This window comes from Ursus arctos, unplaced genomic scaffold, assembly GCF_023065955.2.
Source record: "Ursus arctos isolate Adak ecotype North America unplaced genomic scaffold, UrsArc2.0 scaffold_30, whole genome shotgun sequence".
Taxonomy (NCBI): domain Eukaryota; kingdom Metazoa; phylum Chordata; class Mammalia; order Carnivora; family Ursidae; genus Ursus; species Ursus arctos.
Window position 1 is genome coordinate 26,005,348 of NW_026622986.1, and position 20,240 is coordinate 26,025,587.

The 20,240-nt window shown below is 35.3% G+C and overlaps 1 protein-coding gene across 3 annotated transcripts in view; it reads left to right on the forward strand.

Annotated features, from left to right (window-relative positions):
* Positions 1 to 20,240, forward strand: part of UPF2 (UPF2 regulator of nonsense mediated mRNA decay) — a 105,483-nt gene that overhangs the window by 36,717 nt on the left and 48,526 nt on the right. For all 3 annotated transcript variants that reach the window (XM_044392083.3, XM_044392084.3, XM_026478637.3), the window contains exons 8-9: positions 2,722 to 2,807; positions 18,155 to 18,263. In XM_044392083.3, coding sequence (XP_044248018.1) covers positions 2,722 to 2,807; positions 18,155 to 18,263 — 195 coding nt within the window. The remainder of the gene's footprint in view (positions 1 to 2,721; positions 2,808 to 18,154; positions 18,264 to 20,240) is intronic.

A 20,240-nucleotide genomic window follows, 5' to 3' on the forward strand; every position in this document is an offset into this window, starting at 1 on the left:
TCAGTAACTATTCATGTAATCAAGTAGGCTTGAAACTCTGTTTCCAAATTGTCTTACTTCTTGGAGTGATTAGGTCAATGTATGGTTTTCAAAAACTTAGTAAGTTTGAAATATGATTGAATCTTTCCCCTGCCAAATTTTCATATATTCATTCACGTGACATAAACAGAGGATACAGAGAGATACCTTGACATGCCTACTCCATCCTCATACCCCGTTTTGGGTACTATCATGAAAATTGAAGTGAGAAGAAGCTCATCAGTTTTGTATATAGTAGCATTATTGTTAGGAGTCTGCATTGGAAAGTATCCTGTAGCACCCCGCTCAGTATTAAGAGCAATTGCCAGTAATGACTGTATAGTAATTCTGAGTTAACCCTCTGAGCGTCAGATGGGCCACTCTTCCCTGTTGGACCCCAGTGGGTTCCTCTGGGGAGTCAGCGTCCTCATGAAAAAATTTCTTCCGTATACATTCACAAAGGTCGAAATGGCTTAAGAAGGAAAAGTACTTGGGAAACAGAAAAATCTAAGAATTCTTTGAATTCAGTAATTATGTAACAATATAGAAACCAGAGTGAAGATTTCTTTTAGGTAACTTCTGTGAGTAATGTCATTCATGGTAATGTTTGTTTATTTATTTATTATTATTTTAATGTTTATTTCTACATACATTTGATAATCATAAGAATGTATATTTAGTTAGTAAAATAAGAAATGATTGTTGAACTGTCTTTCATTGACCTAAAATGTTTTGAAACAAGCTTTCAGAATACTGCTTATTCAGTTGTCAATCAGCAGTTGTTCCTCAGGCAGATAGATACCACCAGGGAGACTCCTTTTGCTTCCATTTCTCCCAAAAGGACAGGACTGGTTAAATCTAAGAATTAATACACATATGAAGCTTTTTTTCTTTTTAATTTTCTGAAATTTAGTAATTCTGACAGTTTTTCTACTCATGTTGTCTTTTATTTATTTATTCTATGTTCTTATTGAACCTGTATTATGTGTTAGGCATTGACATGCTTTACGGACTCCTAATCTGTGGAGAGTTTTGAACATTGTAGTTTTTTTCCCCCACCTAACTGACCTTTGATTATTGTGTTAGGTGAAGTGATTATTGCGTTCTCTGTCTTTATAAATTTTTTTAGGTAGAATATGCAAAGTACTTATGTATTTTAAAGGACAGTGTTCTAAAGTTGTTACTGAAATACATTTTATTTTTCATGTTTTTAAACCGTTATTGGTCATTTAAAATGTTTCTTAATATTTTCAAAAATGTTGATTTGAGGGAGTGTGTGTTTGTGTAAGTTTTCCAGTGCTATCCTATTTTATTTTCTGAGTACATGACTTTGGGGTTTCTATTTATTAGGTCCAGAATTTTTCAGTGTTACATATGGGTGAATTGATTACAGGAAAATTTATTGTATTTTTTCCTTTCTCTGTGATTTTGATTAGCTATGATAAGCTTTAATGTTATGAAATGTAAGCATTAATAACATTTATTATACTCTCCTTACAAGCAGAAGAAAATATTAAATTGATTTTACTCTCTTGACTAATATTGATGTAAAATTTTAATCTTGGTGAATACTTGCAATGTTGAGTTAGTGTCCCGGGTTTGAACTTAATCAGTGTTGTGCCATTTCTTCAAAAGATTTAACTAAATGGGAGGTGTTTCAGTGCATTCAGTCTGTGGTGAAGAGTAGAAATCCTTAATGGATTTGGGAACTCCGTGGATCCTTTATGTGCATCTCATAATTACCAGATTAAGGATTGGGATTAATGATAAAATAATCATTACATTACATGTGAACCGATGAAAGGACAATATTTGAAATCCTCAAAAGTATATTTTAAGGTAGTTTATTCCTTTTTAAAGTATAACTTATTTTTCTTAAACCAACTACACTGAAAATCTTTAACATTTTAAAATATACATGCCTATGTTTTAAAAATACCAGTTACTCGTAGTTTTGCTTTCCAGAGGCTTCCTAGAACACATACCTCCCCAGCTTTTTTTTCATGCTTATATGTCAGATATATAGTGATGGAATATTGAACACTTCTCTGTTACTGCGGTATAGAGTGGTAGATTGCTGCACTAGATAACAGTTGTGGGTATTTATTGCAGTCCTGTGATGTGGTTTCTTTAAAAGTTGTCAAATCTGATTGTTGACACTAAACTAAACCTTTTTAGTCAATGCTGAGGCACTTATTTTTATATGTTTCTGAGAATAATATATGCCTTTCTCTCATTTCTAGTTTATCTTTGTTCTTTTTTGATTATCCTTATAAGCATTAATAATTTTCTTGGTTCCTGGTAACTATTCTTGCTACTTTCTAATTCTGCCAGAATATTGTCCTGATATTACTGTTGATTTACTTGACTTCAGTGAGCTCAAAGGCATTAATTGCCATTTCATGTAATCATTTGCCAAACAATTCATGGCAGGTCTTCAGTCCACCCACTTGGGTTTCTGTTTCTAACACTAGGTTGCAAGTAAAAAAGTTTATGAGACATGCATTTTGAGATCTAAAAGGAAAGAAGACTTTAAGCTTTAGTGATCTTTTAGTTTGGCATATGCTTACAGTACTAGTGTTCTAAAACCATTTTGAAATGTTTAGGAACAAGTAGAAGTCCTTTGTAGCATGCATGGTTTCTGCTTTCATTAGCTAAATTGACATTTTTTTTAAGGAAAAAAGTTTGCTTTTTCTCCTTCAGGCAGCAATGGATTTTTGCATGAACATGAATACAAAAGCGAATAGGAAGAAGTTGGTACGGGCACTCTTTATAGTTCCCAGACAAAGGTAGGTACTAAAAAATAAAAAGTAATTTGTTAGTGTTTTTTACTCTGTAGTGATGATTGTAAGATAAATGTTCTTATTCAATTATCTCTAAAAATATCTTGTCAGTAGACATTGTTATTTTTAGCATATTTTCTAGACCTTGTTTCTTGTTGATTTCCGTTCTTTTTGTTTGTTAGCTCTAGTGGAAATACTTCTTCTGATGCTTACCTATTATTTGAAGAGAAAATGTTTGAGAATAATAGTAACTTAAGAATAGTAATAACTTAATCGTTTCTAGAAGCAGTTGGTTTACATTTTTGCCTCTGAGGAGAAAAAAATGACAAAAGGTATATAAGGTTTTTGGAGAGTTTTTATTTTGTATAAAGATCAGACTAATTGAGTGTATCTAATTTTTACAGCTGTATTTAAATGAAAAGTTCCACGTATTTGTAATTATGATAGTTTAGAATTGAAAGTTACATTAGTGATTATGTTGCTAGTAATTCAAAAAGCATATTTAGTTGCATAATGCTTTTAGAGAATTATAATGCTGTAAATTACACTAAATTAATGGTCCTGAAATGTGGAGGACCACTCAGACTCTTGACTTTAGGAACCTGGAGGAGATGCCATTCTGTTTATCCAACAATGAATAATTAAACAATTTTGTTAACTATTATGACAATTACATACAACATAGCTAACGTAGATACTTTCCCCAGAAAGTAAGGTTTCTGAAGGATTTCACTAAAGGTTTCTTAAGCAAAGTTTTCATTAGGTCCGTTCATTGGTGGAGGCCTATAATCTTTTGATGTAAGATTTCTCAGCGAAACCAAATTGCTACTTTTTTTTCTTTTATAGTGGTTTTTACCTCCTGCCAGCATCATTAATACGAGCATTAGGTTTTTCATCTTAGTGGGGTAAGAGAGATGAAATGTATTAATGATAACAATTAAGCATTGTCTAGTTGAGAACATCATGAACATGAATATTTATAATATGCATTTCATCAAATCTAAGGTGCCATCAGTTATGAGGTGCACCATTATTTTATGTAAAACTAAGAAAGAAAAAATATCGCCAGTTATTGTTAAGGCCTTAACTGTGAGACACACCCCACTTTATGTATTTGTAGGTGGGAAAAAGTGCATGCCTCTGATGAAATTTCAGATACTTTTTCCTCAGTATCTTGGACTGATTTTTTTCAAGTGATTCTTTTCTTATACAATGGAATATTTGTTTTCAGATTTTTTCAACTCTTTATTTGAATGAAGAAACAAGTATTAACAATTATTTAAACTTAATATAACGTAGAATAATCCAAAGTTAGCAAAAATAAAAGGCTTTGTGTACAAAAGAAACCATGCAGTGGTGTTTAAATAGTTTGCTTATAAAAGAGCATCGTGTCTCCCTACATCCCTATTCTGTCCTATTCCACCACACCCTCCCCTCAACTGCCCCCCCCCCCCGAAGAAGGTCCTCACAAACTACATATTATTTTGTCTTTGCTGGTTGTATCCTTTGTAACTCAGTTTATCTGCTTAGCTCAGCAAATAGCTGCACATTAGATATACTCGAAATCTGCTAGAAATATAGACTTAAAGGTAGTAGGAAGTGACAATATGTGGTTTGAGAGAAGAAGGAAGAAGTAAAGAGACAAGTACTTGAAGTATATAGCATGCTAGAGTCATGAGGAAGAGACCTATATGTAGTCTTGTATACCTGAAAAGTATAAATACAATCATAGGTTTTTTATAATACACCCGAGTGATCAGGAAAGATTAAAGTATGTTCTAAAATTTATTTATTTATTAACTGATTCATTAAGAGTCTACTGTATTCTGTGATTAGTGCTAGAGATATAGTGGTGAACAGGACAGATAGGCTCTTGTTTTCACACAGCTTACAGTTTAGAAAAGAAGAAAGACAGAGACTTCTAAGTGCAGTTACCAAGAAGAATCACAGCATGCTTTGAAGTATATAGCAAGTGGAACTGGTTGGTTTAGCTTGGGGAGTCCGAGAAGGCTGCCTGGAATAGGGGTCATTTAATGTGAGTCTTAAAAAAGGAATTAGCTAGGCAAGGGATGGTGGGGAAAGGGAATGTGGAAAGAGCATTCTGGTGGAGGCAGCTGAGTATGTGCAGAGCTAGAAACAGGAAAAGTGTTGCAAAAACTGCTTGCTTGTTTCCCTGGATGTTGTCCTCTAGACTAAGCTGCAGGAAGGAGGCCATGTTACTTCTTTATCTCCAGCACTCAGCATAATATCGGACAGGTAGAAGGTGATACAATTACATAACATGGTATTTAATGCCTTCTCTTATCTAGCCCCGTTTCAGCTTTGGTCAGAATTCTAGCCACTCTTCTTCTTGCCAAATCCTGATCTGTAATGATTTCTTGAATACCCTTTGCTCTCTCTACTTCCAAGCCTCTGTTTTCTAATCTGTCTAGGATATTCTTTATTTTTCCACTGAAGATCTCTGGCTCACTCTTTAAATCTTAGCCTAGGAGCCGTCTTCCCTGAACAGCCATCCTCATTTCTATTATGTACATATAGGTGCTCTTACAGCACTTTCAACATACTGTTTTCGTAAGAAGAATCAGGCACATATCCCAATGTTGCTTTGCCACCTGTATCCTTACCAAACTGTAAAAAGTATAGGCTCTTTAAAAGGGAGTTCTTGGAGGACCTGGCTGGCTCAGTGGGTAGAGCATGTGACTTTTGATCTTGGATTGTAAGTTCAAGCCCCACATTAGGTGTAGAGATTACTTAAAAAATAAAAAAGAGTTCTGGATCTTTTCATTTTTTACATTTTCAACACCAAGTATAGTTCTGGTAAGTACTTGAAGATATTTGATGAATTAATGTTGGTCATATGCAAATCTAAAATTTCATTTTAAAAAATAAGTATAATACGTTTATAAGGCTCAAAACCCAGAAGTATCAGACATTGTGTGCTGAAAAGTATCCTTTCTATCCTTGTCTTCTTATACCCAATTTCCACTTTTTCCATTTGGAAACCACTGTCTTGATTCTTGTATATCCTTCTGAGTTTCTTTTTCTTGTACAAGAAAATGTAATTATAAATTATATTCTTATATTTCCTGTTTTTTATACAAGGGTAACTTACTGTACCTATCATTCTGAACCTTACTGTTTTCATTAATAATAAATCTTGGGGAGCTTTTATATCAATATATAAAGATTTCCCTTGTTCTTTTAAAGCTGCAATGTTTCTATTTATGGATGTACTGTATTTAACCATTTTGGACATTCCAGTCTTTGCCATTACAGACAACACTGTGTTTGTACTTCCCTTTTCTTTTTTCTCCTCTTGAGCATGTCGGCTAGCGGTTTATCCATTTTCGTTTTTCCTGCCAACAACCACCCCCAAAAAACCAGCTTCCAAATTATAATTTATTCTACTGTTTTACTATTTTTTTTTACTCATTTTTGGCTTTTGGTCTTTACCAATTTTTTCTCTCTTGGTTTCTTTTGTTCATTTTGTTACTTTTTTGGCATTTAACGTATCGTCCTCTGAGAATGGTCTTAGCTGTATCTTGTAGATCAGGCATGTGGTGATTTCTATTTTTATGTTTTTTCAAAATTCTCCAATTTTAGTTTGTATTTCCATTTTGTTCCCTAAGGAGGTATCTGAGAGAGGTTTGAAACTTCCAGGTAGTGGGACCTGTTTTGTTTTATTTTGATGTCTGACTTGGTTAATAATTCGTATTTTTACTGCACTATGAATAGAAAATACAGTCTATTCTTTTTGGCATTTTTTGAAATTTTCTTTATGGCCTATTATATAGTCAGTTTTTGTGAACATCCCACAAGCATTTTTTTTTTTTTTAAGATTTATTTATTTATTTTAGAGAGAGAGAGAGAGAGAGAGAGCACATGGGGGCCGGGTGGAGCAGAGGGGGAGAATCTTAAAGCAGACTCTGTGCTGAGCAGGGAACCCAGTGCGGGGCTCCGTCCCACAACCCATGAGATCATGGCCTGAGCCGAAACCAAGAGTCAGACACTTAACTGACTAAGTCACCCAGGCACCCTCCCACAAGCATTTTTTTTTTTAAGGTTATATTCTTTGTTTTTATCGTACAGAGTTAAATGTATTGATCAGGGAAGTTTACAGTACTAAGTAACTTTTATTAAATTCGTCCATTTTCTTGACTTCTTTTTCTGTGCTGGTGGTTCTGGACTAAGGGAGGTGAATTAAAGACTACAGTTGATGTGTGTTTTGCTAATGACTACTATGATTTCAGCTTTTCGAAGGTTTCTGTTGTGTTATTTGGTATGAATATAAAACTTATACCTCACTGTGGATTGAACCTTGAATCACTGTAAAGTGTCATTCTTTGTCTTAATGCTTTTTTGGCCTGATACTACCTTATCTGATTACAATTTCTAATTTCTTTTTCTAGTACGTTTTTGACCTTCTATAGTCAGTCTTCCAGAATCACTTTATTTTAATTGAGTCTCTTGTATATTCTGGAATTGAATTTTACTTTGACATCTGTTGTGAAAATGTTTCTTATCATTAAGTTGGTTTATTTACATTTTTGATAAGACAAATATGATGGTCCAGGTTCTGTTATATTACTTGTCTTTTTGGTTTAATTTTTTTAAAGTCTTTCATTATGTAATTTGTGTTGTTTTATTTGCCATACATATGTGGGTATATGTATTTTCTGATTGGAGGAAGGTTTGTATTTTTATTTTAGTAGTTAACCTTCGTAATTGTAGGTTTACTTCATGGTTATTTATTTAGACAATCTTTGTTGTTCCTACTGCAATTGATGATGAAATTAGCTTGTGTTCTCTTCCTTTCTTCTTCCTCTCCTTACCCACCTGGTGTTGGTCTGTGATGTTATCTTCCTTAACATTTTCCTTTTTCAGTGTTAAGTGTGCTTATACTTGTGTCATTTGGTTTGTCAGTTTTCAGTGTTACTTCACTCACAGTGCTACAGGCAGGCAAGCAGCAAACTTACCTGACTTCCCATCTTCTTTTCCACCGCCCTCTGCTTGTTTCTGTCTCCATGCTGATAGCATATCCTAATTTGTCATTTGTTTTATCTTAGTTCTACAGTTTAAAATACTCCATGCTTCCCGGCAGCCCTGTTTCTCTGGTTTCCTCAGTTATCTCTTAGTTTGCTGAAATTCATCTTCTAATAATTTCCTCAGGAAGAGTTCTTAGGAAAAAATATCCCTTGAGCTCTTGGACATTCAGAGTGATGTGTCTGCGGATTTGTTTCTTGAAGGACACCTTAGCTGTTTGTAGAATCCATGGTTCATACCTTTTCCCTTAAATACCTTGAAAGTGTTACCCCAGTTTCGTCCAGCATTTGGTATTACTATGGAGAAACTGGAGGCCAGCCTGCCTTTTTTCCTTTTCTCCTCTGTGGTTGACTTGGTCATTCATGTGGCTGCCCAAATAACTCTTTCTCTAGTAAATCCAGTGGCTCTACTAGGATGGAGACGCCTTGGTGGTGGTGATCGTTCTCCATGGGTCATCCTCCATGCCCTTTCAGTGTTCATATTGAATACTTCAGGAAGTTTTCCTGATTTTCATCTTTAAGTGTTTAGATAATTGTTCTGTTCTCTTCTTTTGGTGTTCTTTTTTAGGTACTTCAGTTATGCACATTTTTTTTTTTTTAAAGATTTTATTTATTTATTCGACAGAGAGAGACAGCCAGCGAGAGAGGGAACATAAGCAGGGGGAGTGGGAGAGGAAGAAGCAGGCTCACAGCGGAAGAGCCCGATGTGGGACTCGATCCGGTAACACCGGGATCACGCCCTGAGCCGAAGGCAGACGATTAACTGCTGTGCCACCCAGGCGCCCCCAGTTATGCACATATTGAAATCCTTTGCTTATTTCTAGCTACCTATTCTCACTGATCACTTTTTTCAGTGTCTTTTTTTAATCCTCTGCCTCTTAGCATTTTCAAACTGTGTTCTCCCCTGTGTTCCCTTCCCCGTTTCGTCTTTCAGGGTTCATTTTGTATTTTTAAAATCATGGCAAAATGTTTGGCCAGAATTTTCATATATTTTGTGGCAGTATTTTTCTGGTAAATTTTGGTGTCTTTTAAGGAATTTTTCCTTTTCTTCCTCTTTTCTTTCTTTCTTTTTTCTTGTCTTTTCTTTCTTTTCTTTCTTCCTTTCTTCCTCTCCTCTCCTCTTCTCTTCTCTTCTCTCCTCTCCTCTCCTCCTCTCTCCTCTCCTCTCCTCTCCTCTCCTCTCCTCTCCTCTCCTCTCCTCTCCTCTCCTCTCCTCTTCTTTTCTTTTCTTTTCTTTTCTTTTCTTTTCTTTTCTTTTCTTTTCTTTCTTGTGCCCGGTATGGTGCTTGAACTCATGACCCTGTGACCAAGAGTTATCTGAGCCAGCCAGGCACCTTCTCTATTTTTTAAATTAATTGTGGTTAATAATATTAATAAATAAAGTTTGAAAATCTGCCCTGTTTGGATTAGCTCTCTATTCACTTTTCATCTGTGGTTTCTGCTGTAATTTATCTTGCATCCAATCTGGATTGATTTGGTAGCTCCCTTCAAACCTTATGCAACATTTGAGTTTACTCAGAAAAATGAAGTTTACAAACTTCATCTTATATCATTGCCATAGCTTCCAGGATTGCCATGGCATGAGAGGACAGTGTGTGAACTCATCTCGTTCCTAGGTACCTTGGACAAAAAGCGACACATCATTTTCACTCAGCCCAAAGCCTAAGAAGACAACAAGAACACTCGGAAAACGTATAGAAGCACATGGAGCGCTCAGCTAGCGCTGTTGCCTTTGCTTCAGATACGCTCATAGGGATTTGTTTGGGGTCATTAAATTTTTATTTCTCTAGTAAGTTATCTTACTGAAAACAATAAAATAGGTATTAAGTATGATTTGGCTGATAGAGGGCAGTCTGTTCAATGGAATTTACAAGTGGCATTGACTTAACTCTTCACTCGCATTTCCTTATTGTATACACATTTCAGATGAGCTGAGTTATAGAAAAATCTCTAATTTATGTAAGAACAGATGACTCATTTGTCTGCTTTTCTAGTGTAAAATGTACTCTATAGTCTCTTCTAATGATTTCAGTGTTTAGCTAAAACTTCGTCTTTTTTATGTTTCTGAGTGATTCAGAAAGGCAAGGACTCTGTTTACACATCTTTAAAATGGTTTATTAGAGTCTAGGACTAGGTTGATGTCTCCTGGTTGACTGTATATTTTTATTGATTGAAGAGCCTTTAATTTTGAAGGGCTTTTATTGTTGTTGTCCTTAACCCCCAGGCATCTTTCTACCTTACCTGCAATATTTAGCTTATCCTGAGGATTACAGCTTGGTCCCTGGGGAGTCCGAAGTAAAAAGATAATAGTCAAGTGCAATTAAGTCTCCTCTCATTCTATTTTTCATTCCCTTTCTTCTCCTCTTCCCTTTCTTCTCTCATAGACTCAAAACACTTCTCCATCTTTTTTTTTATTTTATTCATTTCATCTTGAATGAGAGAGATGACTGATCGCCTTCAAGGGTAGCGGGAGGAAGAAGGAACAAAGCAGGTTGGGTCTAGAGTGAGCATGCTAGAATATTCTCCTGGGTGGCCAGTTATTAGGGTATTAGGAGTAGCCAGTTATTTGAGCCCTCTGGACTTAGGGACAAGCTGGGACACTTTGGAAGAGAGGGGCAAGGAGATTCTTAACACCTTCTTTTAGCTTTTGCTCTTTTCTAGCCTTACTGTCTGCCATGCCCACCTAGACTCTGTGGGACCCCTTTAGTAAGGTCCATCTTTCTTTTTGTGTGGCATTTTCTCTCCCCCAACCTCCCCAAAGGACATGAATCCTTTCGAGCGTCTGTATAGCCAGGATTCCCTCCTTCATTCAGTCCATCCTGCCTGAGCTGACCAAATAATGTGCTACCAAAATCAGAATGAATTATTTGTTGTTTGAGTGCCTATGACTGTGAGGGCCTAAAGGTTTTATATATACAGTGGACTCTTGAACAACATGGGGCTTAGAGACACGAACCTTCTGCGCAAAAATTCATGTGTAACTTTTGAGTACCCCAGAACTTAACTAAAAGCCTACTGTTGATCAGAAGCCTTACTGATAATATAAACAGTTGATTAACACATATTTTGTGTGTTAAATGTGTTATATACTATATTCTTAAAATAAGGTAGAGAAAAGAAAATGTTAGAAAATCGTAAGAAAGAGAAAAATAACATTTATAGTATTGTACTGTATTTATTGGGAAAAAAATCCACATTTAAGTGGACCTGCACAGTTCAGTTTTATATTCAGGGGTCAGCTGTATACAGGTTCCCCCACCATCCAAAGGTAGAGTGTTCCTATGAAACCTTTTTAAAGCTGAAATGGAGTAAAGCAGTAATTACCATAAATTTATATGGAAAAGTCTTTGAATGTAACCAGACCTCCCCCCCCAAAAGAAAAAACCTCTCTTAGGCTTTTCTGATACCTTGGGACACAACTTGGTGACAGAATCCAAAAATAAATCTAGGTAAGGCACTGATGCTCACAGACGCAGCTGAAAGCTATGGCGATTTGATGCTGAGCTGTTGAGTCTAGTTCTTGGGGATGGAGCCACTCTTGTGGTTCCTGGTGTTCACCGCCTCTGCAACTGCTTTGCTGCAAAACCAACACTGAACACTGTATTTGCTTTTCACCTTTTTTATAAAAGTGAAAAATCCTCTCTGGATTTCTTCCACGTAGCAAAAACAGGTACAACTGTAGGTCTTAAGCGAAAGTAGAGTGGTATAACATGAACTTTTGAAAGGCAAGGGATCCCTAAATGTATTTAACTAGTGTCTGGTAGAGAATTTGGCTGTCTTACCTAGTCCGTATATTTTGGTTTAGTAAGCACTAAACTGGATAACTCTTAAGGTTCTCTATAGATCTTTTATTTAAAAAAAAAAAAACAGCTTTAAAGACATGTAGTTCACGTACTATACAATTCACACATTTGACGTATACCATTCAGTGTTCTAAATATATGCACCATCACTGTGATCAAATTTTAAAACATTTTTGTCCTGCCCAAAGGAACCTTCTGTCTGTTAGTAGTCAATCCCATACTTTCTCTGCCCACCTTTTCTAACCTGCTTTCAGTTGCTGTGGGTTTGCCTATTCTGAGTGTTTCATATAAATGAAATTATACAAGATGTGCCTTTGTACCTAGCATCTTTCATTTAATATAATGTTTTCAAGATTCATCCATGTTCTAGCATGTATTAGAATTTCTTCCTTTTTAAGGCTGAATAATATTCCACACCAATTTTGTTACCCATTTATCAGTTGATGGACAGTAGGATTGTTTCCACTGTTTAGCTGCTAGGAGTAATGCTGACATGACTGCTTGTGTACAGGTTTATGTGTGGGTATGTTTTCATTTCTCTTCGGTATATGTCTAGGAGTGAAATTGCTATGTCCTGTGGTAACTCTTTAATGTTTTCAGTAATTGCCAAACTTTTTCATAGTGGCTGCACTATATTACATTCCCATCAGCAGTGTATGAGGGCTCCAATTTCTCCATATCCTCAAAACACTTGTTATTGTCCCTTTTTTGCTTGTAGCCACCTTAGTCGGAAGTGGTATCTTTCTGTGAGTTTTGATTTCCATTTTCCTAATGGCTGATGGTTTTAAGCATTTTTTCATATGCTTATTGGCTGTTCATATGTCTTCTTTGGAGAAATGTCTTTAAGTCCTTTACCCCCTTTTTAATTATGTTATTTATTACTGAGTTTTAAGAGTTCTTTATTTGTTCTTTGTTCCTGTGTCTTATCAAATATTATTTGCAAATATCTTCTCCCGTTCTGTGAGTTGTCTTTTCACTTTCTTGGTATCATTTGTAGCATAAAAGTTTTAAAATTTGATATCCATCTGTACAATTTTTTTTCACCTGTACAGTTCTTAAAGGTTTGATCTGAAACTGTTTTTACTTTTAGTGTGTTTTTCCTTCATTAAGTAAATAGTTGGTTCAAAAAAAAGTCTTAGAAGCCTGGCATTTTATTTCAGCCTGTTGAAGGGCTCCGCAGAAATGAAATCTATTAGAAATTCCCTCCGATATTTCATATCATTTTATAATTAATTTGTAATATAACTAACACTTATAATTGAAATTTCATATAAAATGTTCACAAATTAGGTATATGTATGTATCCACCACCTAGATCAAGCTAGAGATTGGGCCTAGCGTCTCAGAAGGCCCCCCTCACCTAAACTAACTTTGAGTGTCAAGTACCTACAAATCTCTCAGTTCCTTGTTCTGGTACATTCGAACGCAGTATTGGTTTTTATGACTTGGAATCCATATGGATTGCCAGGTTTTTACAGATGGATGATCAGAATCTTTTTAGATTTCGATTAATACAAACAGAAACTGCTGAGAGAATGAAGCGCTTCCCCCTGATTCTTCAACAGCTTTTCCTCTTAGTCTTTGAAGCCTGTTAGCACGTTGTACCACTTGACGGCGCTGTTGCACTGGGAGCGGCAACATTGTGAAAAAGTCTCCAGGGCATCTGGTTGTCGATTTCAGAGTAACTGATTCCAGTCTTTTATTTTTCATATTTTTTGAATCATCATCTGCTTCATTGTTTCAATGAAGAGAATCTTTTGTATTCTTTTAATTGAACGGTAGCAGTATTCTTTCACATTCCTTCTTTTTCTAGGCGTTTTTGAACAAGATAAAATTAATAGGTTCCAACAGTTAAATTCTTTAGATTTTAAAGAGAAAAAAAAAAGCTGAACATTTCTTTTATAAAGCTGATTTATTATGAGATAAAAACCTTTAAGAATTTCTTTTCTTCCCCCTCAGTAACAAAATGTGTTTCTGCATTATTATTACTTGTAATAATGACTGGATGTTTACTAACTTGATGATCATTAACTGCTAGTAAGATACTTAAATGTGTGATTTAAGAGACCTTGAAAATGTAAGCAAGGTTTTATTGTTTAAGAAAAAAACATAGTTTTTAAAAAATGGTTCACTCATTAACTGTTGGTAAAAATAATCATCACTCTTGAGGACAAAAATTCAGTTTTCAAAGGGAGGATCTAAGTTTATTTTCTAGTTGACTTTCAGAAAAGTTTAAAAATATATATCTGGCTTAAATTTTAATACATAAATTTGCTCTTTAGTTTCATTAAAATGTTTTATTTTGTGGTTAATACCTTTAATGTGATTGGCATAGCATTTAGCACTCCATTCCCTTGCAGCCTTGCATGCATAGAGGGGTAGAAAAGACAGAAAAGCATACTTAAGCAGGACTAACACTGAAAAAATATATAATTTATTACCTTATTTACGACATAAGGGATTTTATTTTGGGAAGTAATGAATGAACAGTCACAGAGCTTAAAGATTTAAATAGGGCAGGGTGGCATTTACTATCAGCTGTCCTTTTAATTGTGAAAGGTATAATGGAAAAAGAGGAATTTTGGAAAAGTGTTAGTTTGAGAAGGACTTGGTGAGCTTTTTAGGAGTAGAGGATTCTGAGAAAATAGAATAGCTAACTTTACTTTCACGTGGCCAATTCCCACAGAACAAAAACCAGGATTACTATCTGGAAAGGCATAAAAGAGTTAAGATCTTCCAGGGAATTGTTAAACTATTTTTTAAAATCCCTTTGGAAGCTGAAAGCACTTACCTGTTTATTAGTTCACTGATAGGAGCCTGAATGGATAGCACAGACTGCTTTCCTTTAAAAAGGTTAGCTATTTCTACCTTTCTTTTGGGACTTGGAAAACGCTTTGATATAAATTGGGCTGATTTTGTAGAAGAAGAAAGAAATGAAATAAAGTATAAGTGACTTGTCCAGGAAAAGAAGAAAAAGGAAGTAATACAGTTAGGTTAAAATTTTTGATGCTAAGTGGATATAATCTCAAATTGTAGTGAAAAATACATTGAGAAAGACAACCAGAATTAAAATTAATTTTAGAAACGCAAGAGCTGGTTCTTAAAATCCAAATAGGGAAGCATTTAGAAAATATAAAGAAAAAGAACATTTAGAAGTTTAAGAAATGAGCCAGATGATATGCTAGAAGTATTTTTAAAAAACGCTTGAAAAATCTCAGAATTTTTTTGGGGAAAATACTCATTTCCAAATTATATCAACATAAAATAAAGTTATCAGTTAATTTCATCTTAAATAGAGTAAGACTAGATAGCTTTATTGAGTTCTTTCAATCTTTTATGGAACAAGTGATTTTTCTGCTGTCTCGTTTCTTCCAGAGCATTGAAAAGCAAACTTGCTGTTTCATACAATGAATAGGCAGAATCTAACAAAGAAAGAGCAAGGAAGTTTGAAGGATTGACCAATCTCACTTTTGAATGTCCATATAAAAATTCTAAGTAACAAATTAGGAAATCATATTTGATAGTATATTAAATAAAAATCCAGGATCAGAGGATTGATTTTAGGGTTAAAAAGGTATTTTAAATAGGAAATATGTATATAAAATAAGAAATTATGTGATTATCCTTCCTAATTGCATAAAAATATTTGATAAGCTAGCTTTGATAAAATGTAAAACTTGATGAAGTTTAATGTTATTTTTATAAAAATCAGATGGTACTTTAAGAGTGGTGACGAATATTTTCGACTAAAGCTAACAATATTTTCGACTAAAAGCTAACAATAAACCTAGGGGCGCCTCAGTTGGTTAAGCGTCCAACTCTTGATCTCGGCCCAGGTCTCAGTCTCAGAGTCGTGAGTTCCAGCCCCACATTGGACTCTGCACTGGGCATGGAGCCTGCTTAAAAAAAGAAAATAATAAATAAACCTAGTTGTGGGATACCAGTAACATTTATTTATCTAACAAATGTTTACTGAGCACTTACTATGTTGTTGGCACTGTGTTGAGGACTAGTAAACTGTCTCCCATGGAGCTTACTTACATTCTAGTGGGGGAGGGTGACACGATAATAAACATAACAAGTAAGTAAATTATTTATATGTTATATATATATATTATATGTATATTATATATGTACATGTTAGAAGGTGATAAATGCTACTTTAAAAAAATAGTGCAGGGTAGAGGATTGGGGGCGTGAGGCTGGGTGGATTTGTGGTTTCAGGGGAGTATTTGGAAGACGTCTCACTCACTGAGGAGGTGTCAGCTGGAAGTAAGACTTGGCCTTTGTGAGGGAGTAAGTGTAGATATTGGGGGAAAGAGAAAAGCATCTTCCAGCTTAAAAAAGAGCCAGTACGGAGGCTCGGAGGTGAGCTTCCCAGCCATGGGAGGGTTAGCCAGGGCAGCTGAGACTGGCGGTTACGGAAGTACTATTTGAGAGAGTTATAACCAGAGCCTCCTAACTCCGAGCACAATTCCTCTTTGTTGTCTTATGACCTTAGCTCTTGTATTCATTCAATGCATTTTTCATTTTTTGATCTGAAATTATGGCAGTTGGGGGTGGTAGAACCTAGGCAGAGGTTTAAAGTCGTTTATTTGTATTTGGCGATTGGTTATGAACTGAAACAGAAAAAAGTATTTATTGCTAAAGTGGGTTTGAAAAACAAATGAAAAACTTAATAATATATTCTAACTAAAATGTATTGCAATTATATTAAAATTCAATATTCCAGCCAAAGTTTAAAAATTTAGGAAGTAAATTTGCTTTTAGTGTGAATCCATCTATTATGCAAGAAAATTGAAGGTTCATTTGTCCTAGGCTTTTTTTACGCTAATAGATACAAAGAAAATTACTATGTATTTGTGAGAGTATCTCACGGGAACACTTCATTTTTGTAATATCGAGGAATAATGTGCCCCACATGTGCACATTTTCTGTATGACAGGAGTTTAACCTTCAGTTGACAAAACTTTTAAAGTAATTTAAAGAAACATTTAAAATAACGTTTAACATTAAATGTCTTGATTTAGATCTTTACATAATGGATTGAACTTTTCATTGTTTCATTAAAGAAAGATGTGATGCCTTTGATAAAATTTACTGAGTCACCACTGCAAAGCCACTATTTTCCTGACTTCTCTAAGGATCTGTTCCCTTATTTCTGAAATGGTGATTAAAATGTCCACCTTATAGGATGGTTATTAGAATCAACAAATTCAATAAAGTATATTATTAGGTGCCTAGGACAGAGCCTGGCACGTTAGTAAGAACTAAATGATAATTTTTAAAAGAAATTATAATGGTCAAAGGAATGCAAAGGCTTTCAGGCTCTTAGGTATGAATTTTAGTGCTTCTCTCCACCTTTCAAATTTACCTCCATTCTTCCTTTCTTTGCTATGTTTCTTCTTCCAGCTGAGCCTTACTCTGTTCATGCTGGGAGTTTTCGGGATCTAATCCTAAGCCTTGCATGGTGTGCATACTTTTTTCTCTGATGGTGAAACCATTTTCTTGTATTATTCTATAGTGATGTATTCTGGGATAACCTGTAGGATTGTGTGTGTCTGTTTTCAATGGCTGTAGGCTGCGTAGTTTTTTGAGCTCTTGTGTTGAACTTTTATAGTTTTTAACTTCCTTTCTCACTGTTAACTTCATATAACTTGATACTGTCATTGCAATTGCTTTTGTTAATTCCTCACTGCTGCTTATCTACAGCGTCTGCTGAGTGTTGCATCATTGGGTAATCGAAGTTTATAAAGTAATGGCTGTGGCAGGAATGGAAAGTAAATTTTAGCTTGTGTGTTCATTCTGATTAGTAGTGGCTGCCTGGAGTGCTGGGTTAAGCAGGATTCTGGAGCTGCATTCAGGTTTGATGAGAAAGTGCTCTGATAATGAAAGGGAGTGGGAGCATGAATAACCACTTATTTGCCAGTTACTGTCTAGAGTAAGAGAGGATAGGCACTGTGGCCGAATCTGAATGGGTTCTGTAATGAGTAAGATGCAGAAGTTAGTGTGTGGGTTATGTGATAATATATTGACTTCTTAGATGCCTTCTTGGTTATCAGTTACCCTTTCACTTTAGACATTAAAGCTTCCAAATAACTTATCCGTGGATAAATGAAGGAAATGGTTTAAAAGGATTCTGTTTTGCAGTATTTAAGTTACTATTAGGTTTGTTTACTTAGTAATTACGTGATTAAAAATTCAGGCCATGTAAAAACTTGGTGTTTTCTGTGCTTGGTATTTCCTATGTTATCAAAATTGTATACTCCGTGAGATTGCAGATGTGCAGTAAATGCACTGAATAGAAAATACCAGGTCATTAATAAGCTTTCACAAAGCAGGTTGACTTTCCATATGCTTCATTATGATGGCAATGAATAGGCACGTCTGTACAATTACTAGCTTTTATCATTTTAATATGTGAATATATCTGAGAAAGTTTAAATTCTAAGATGAATTACTTCTGGTATGTCTTTCCTTTTACATATATCACATATAACTTTTGCAGGTTGGATTTGCTACCATTTTATGCAAGATTGGTTGCTACATTGCATCCCTGCATGTCTGATGTAGCAGAGGATCTTTGTTCCATGCTGAGGGGGGATTTCAGATTTCATGTATGTATTTAAGCATTTATTTTGTTATATATGTATACACACATTTATATACTTATAAGTTGAGTGAGGATTCTTTAAGAATATGATTATTGTATTGGTAAGCATATTTTTGAAATTTGATAGTGGTATAATAGTTCAGAATGTATGGACTTCTGAGTTTTTAAAATGTAAATTTTCTCAACAAAGCTTGAAATTGCTAAGTGATATATTCCAATTTGGAGATGAGCTGTTGCTGCTACCTTGTTTCCTACAGGTACTGCACTTTTTGCTTTTGTAAAGTAAAAACTATTCTCGAAGGTCAAGAGAGCGAGCAGGTCTCCTTGGTGTCCCCAGAAGAAACATGGGATTGGCCATGCGAGTCAGGGCACAGTGTCTGGAGGATGCCTGTTTAGGTGTCGGGACTCCAAATGTCTGGGGCACATGAGGTTGCATAATTGATCTGATCAGTGAATGCTGTCATAGTCCATGTTTTTACTGATTCTTGCCTTAACAATCTTTACCTTGTATAGCAGTAAGTTCTTTAAGAGTACCCTGGTAAGTACCAGGGACCGGTTTCCAGACAGCTTCTCTCCCTTCCCAGTCCTAGGTGTCTTAACAAATTGCCTGTTAGTGATTCTCCAAATCCATACTATCCATCACCTTGTGCAGGTGATAGAAATACAACCTTGAAAGGAGTAAAATGATTCCTTAAAAGTGACTGAAAGTGAATATTGGTAGACTGAAAAGATATGAAATTCAAGTGGTTATGTCAGCCAATGAGAAAAAGTTGACAAACTTAGCTTTATAGCAAGTTTCTTGGAATGCAAATAAATGTTTGCTATGCTCAGTATGCACTTTATTGCACTCATTATACACAAATTGGTATTGCTGAGTGCTCAGAGAACAGAAATAATTCCTGAGATCAGGAATCTCACAACATACTTGTGAAGAAGAGGCATAAATACAAAAACGAGTGAAATAAACATTTAAACCCTAAATATATTTGATATTATGAGAAATTGCATGCTTAATTGCCAAATGAATTGTCCAAGAGTGAGAGCCTTGAGTTCATAGGAAGGAGAAAGTCTCAGTGAGCATTGGAATGACCTCTAAAGGCTTCTTGCCATAGGAGTTAGTTTATATGAGATTTGCAGTTAAGATTTTTCTGGGGCAGTTTTTGCTGAAGTGTGTTTGGATTTTCATACATAGTATTAAGCAAGGACCGGTTTCTGTGTTTTAAAAGCAGTTTGGAAACTGAGATCAAGAGAGTTAAATGGTTTTGTTTTTGTTCTCTTTTAAGAATTCCCAAAGCTTTAATAGGGTAATGTGCACTTTAAACCTCTTGGAAGGAGTCAAATACATAGTCACTCAAAGAACCCACTTTAATAAATGCTGCCAGTTCAGGGATTGATGCATCAAGAGTCGTAATATTCACATTGATTTATTTAATCCCATCATGCAAAACAAGAAACTTTTCTTGGCAGACAGTATGACTCTATTATATGAGTTATGCATATACCCCTCAACCAAATCCAAAAACAACACACAGGTTGCTGGACCAAGCATAATTAGTGCTTTTGGTGAGAAATTTAAGATTAGGATTATTCTATTCATGTATCTTTCACCTCCCACCTTTGATAATTGGGGTGGGAGTTGAGGGAATTGGCAGTTATGTTCCTCATGTAATGCTTCATCACAACTCAAAGACCTAGCAGAATTCTAGAACACTGTGAGAACTACTGCTTTCAGGGGAGAGAGGAAAAGATACTTGAAGTCATTGATCACTTCTGCCTCCTTCAGGATCTCTTTCCCCACCCCAGCATCTGCAGACTTTGCCAGAGACTTGTTTTTTTGTCTGTGTATGCTCAACACGTTCCCATCCTTAAGTGAAAATAAAATAATAGCAACAAGAAAATGTCTTTCAACCTCAACTCCATCCTCTTTCATTTTCTTCTTGTTCGAGTTTTTTTAGAGTATACTTGTCTCTTCTGCTTCTGA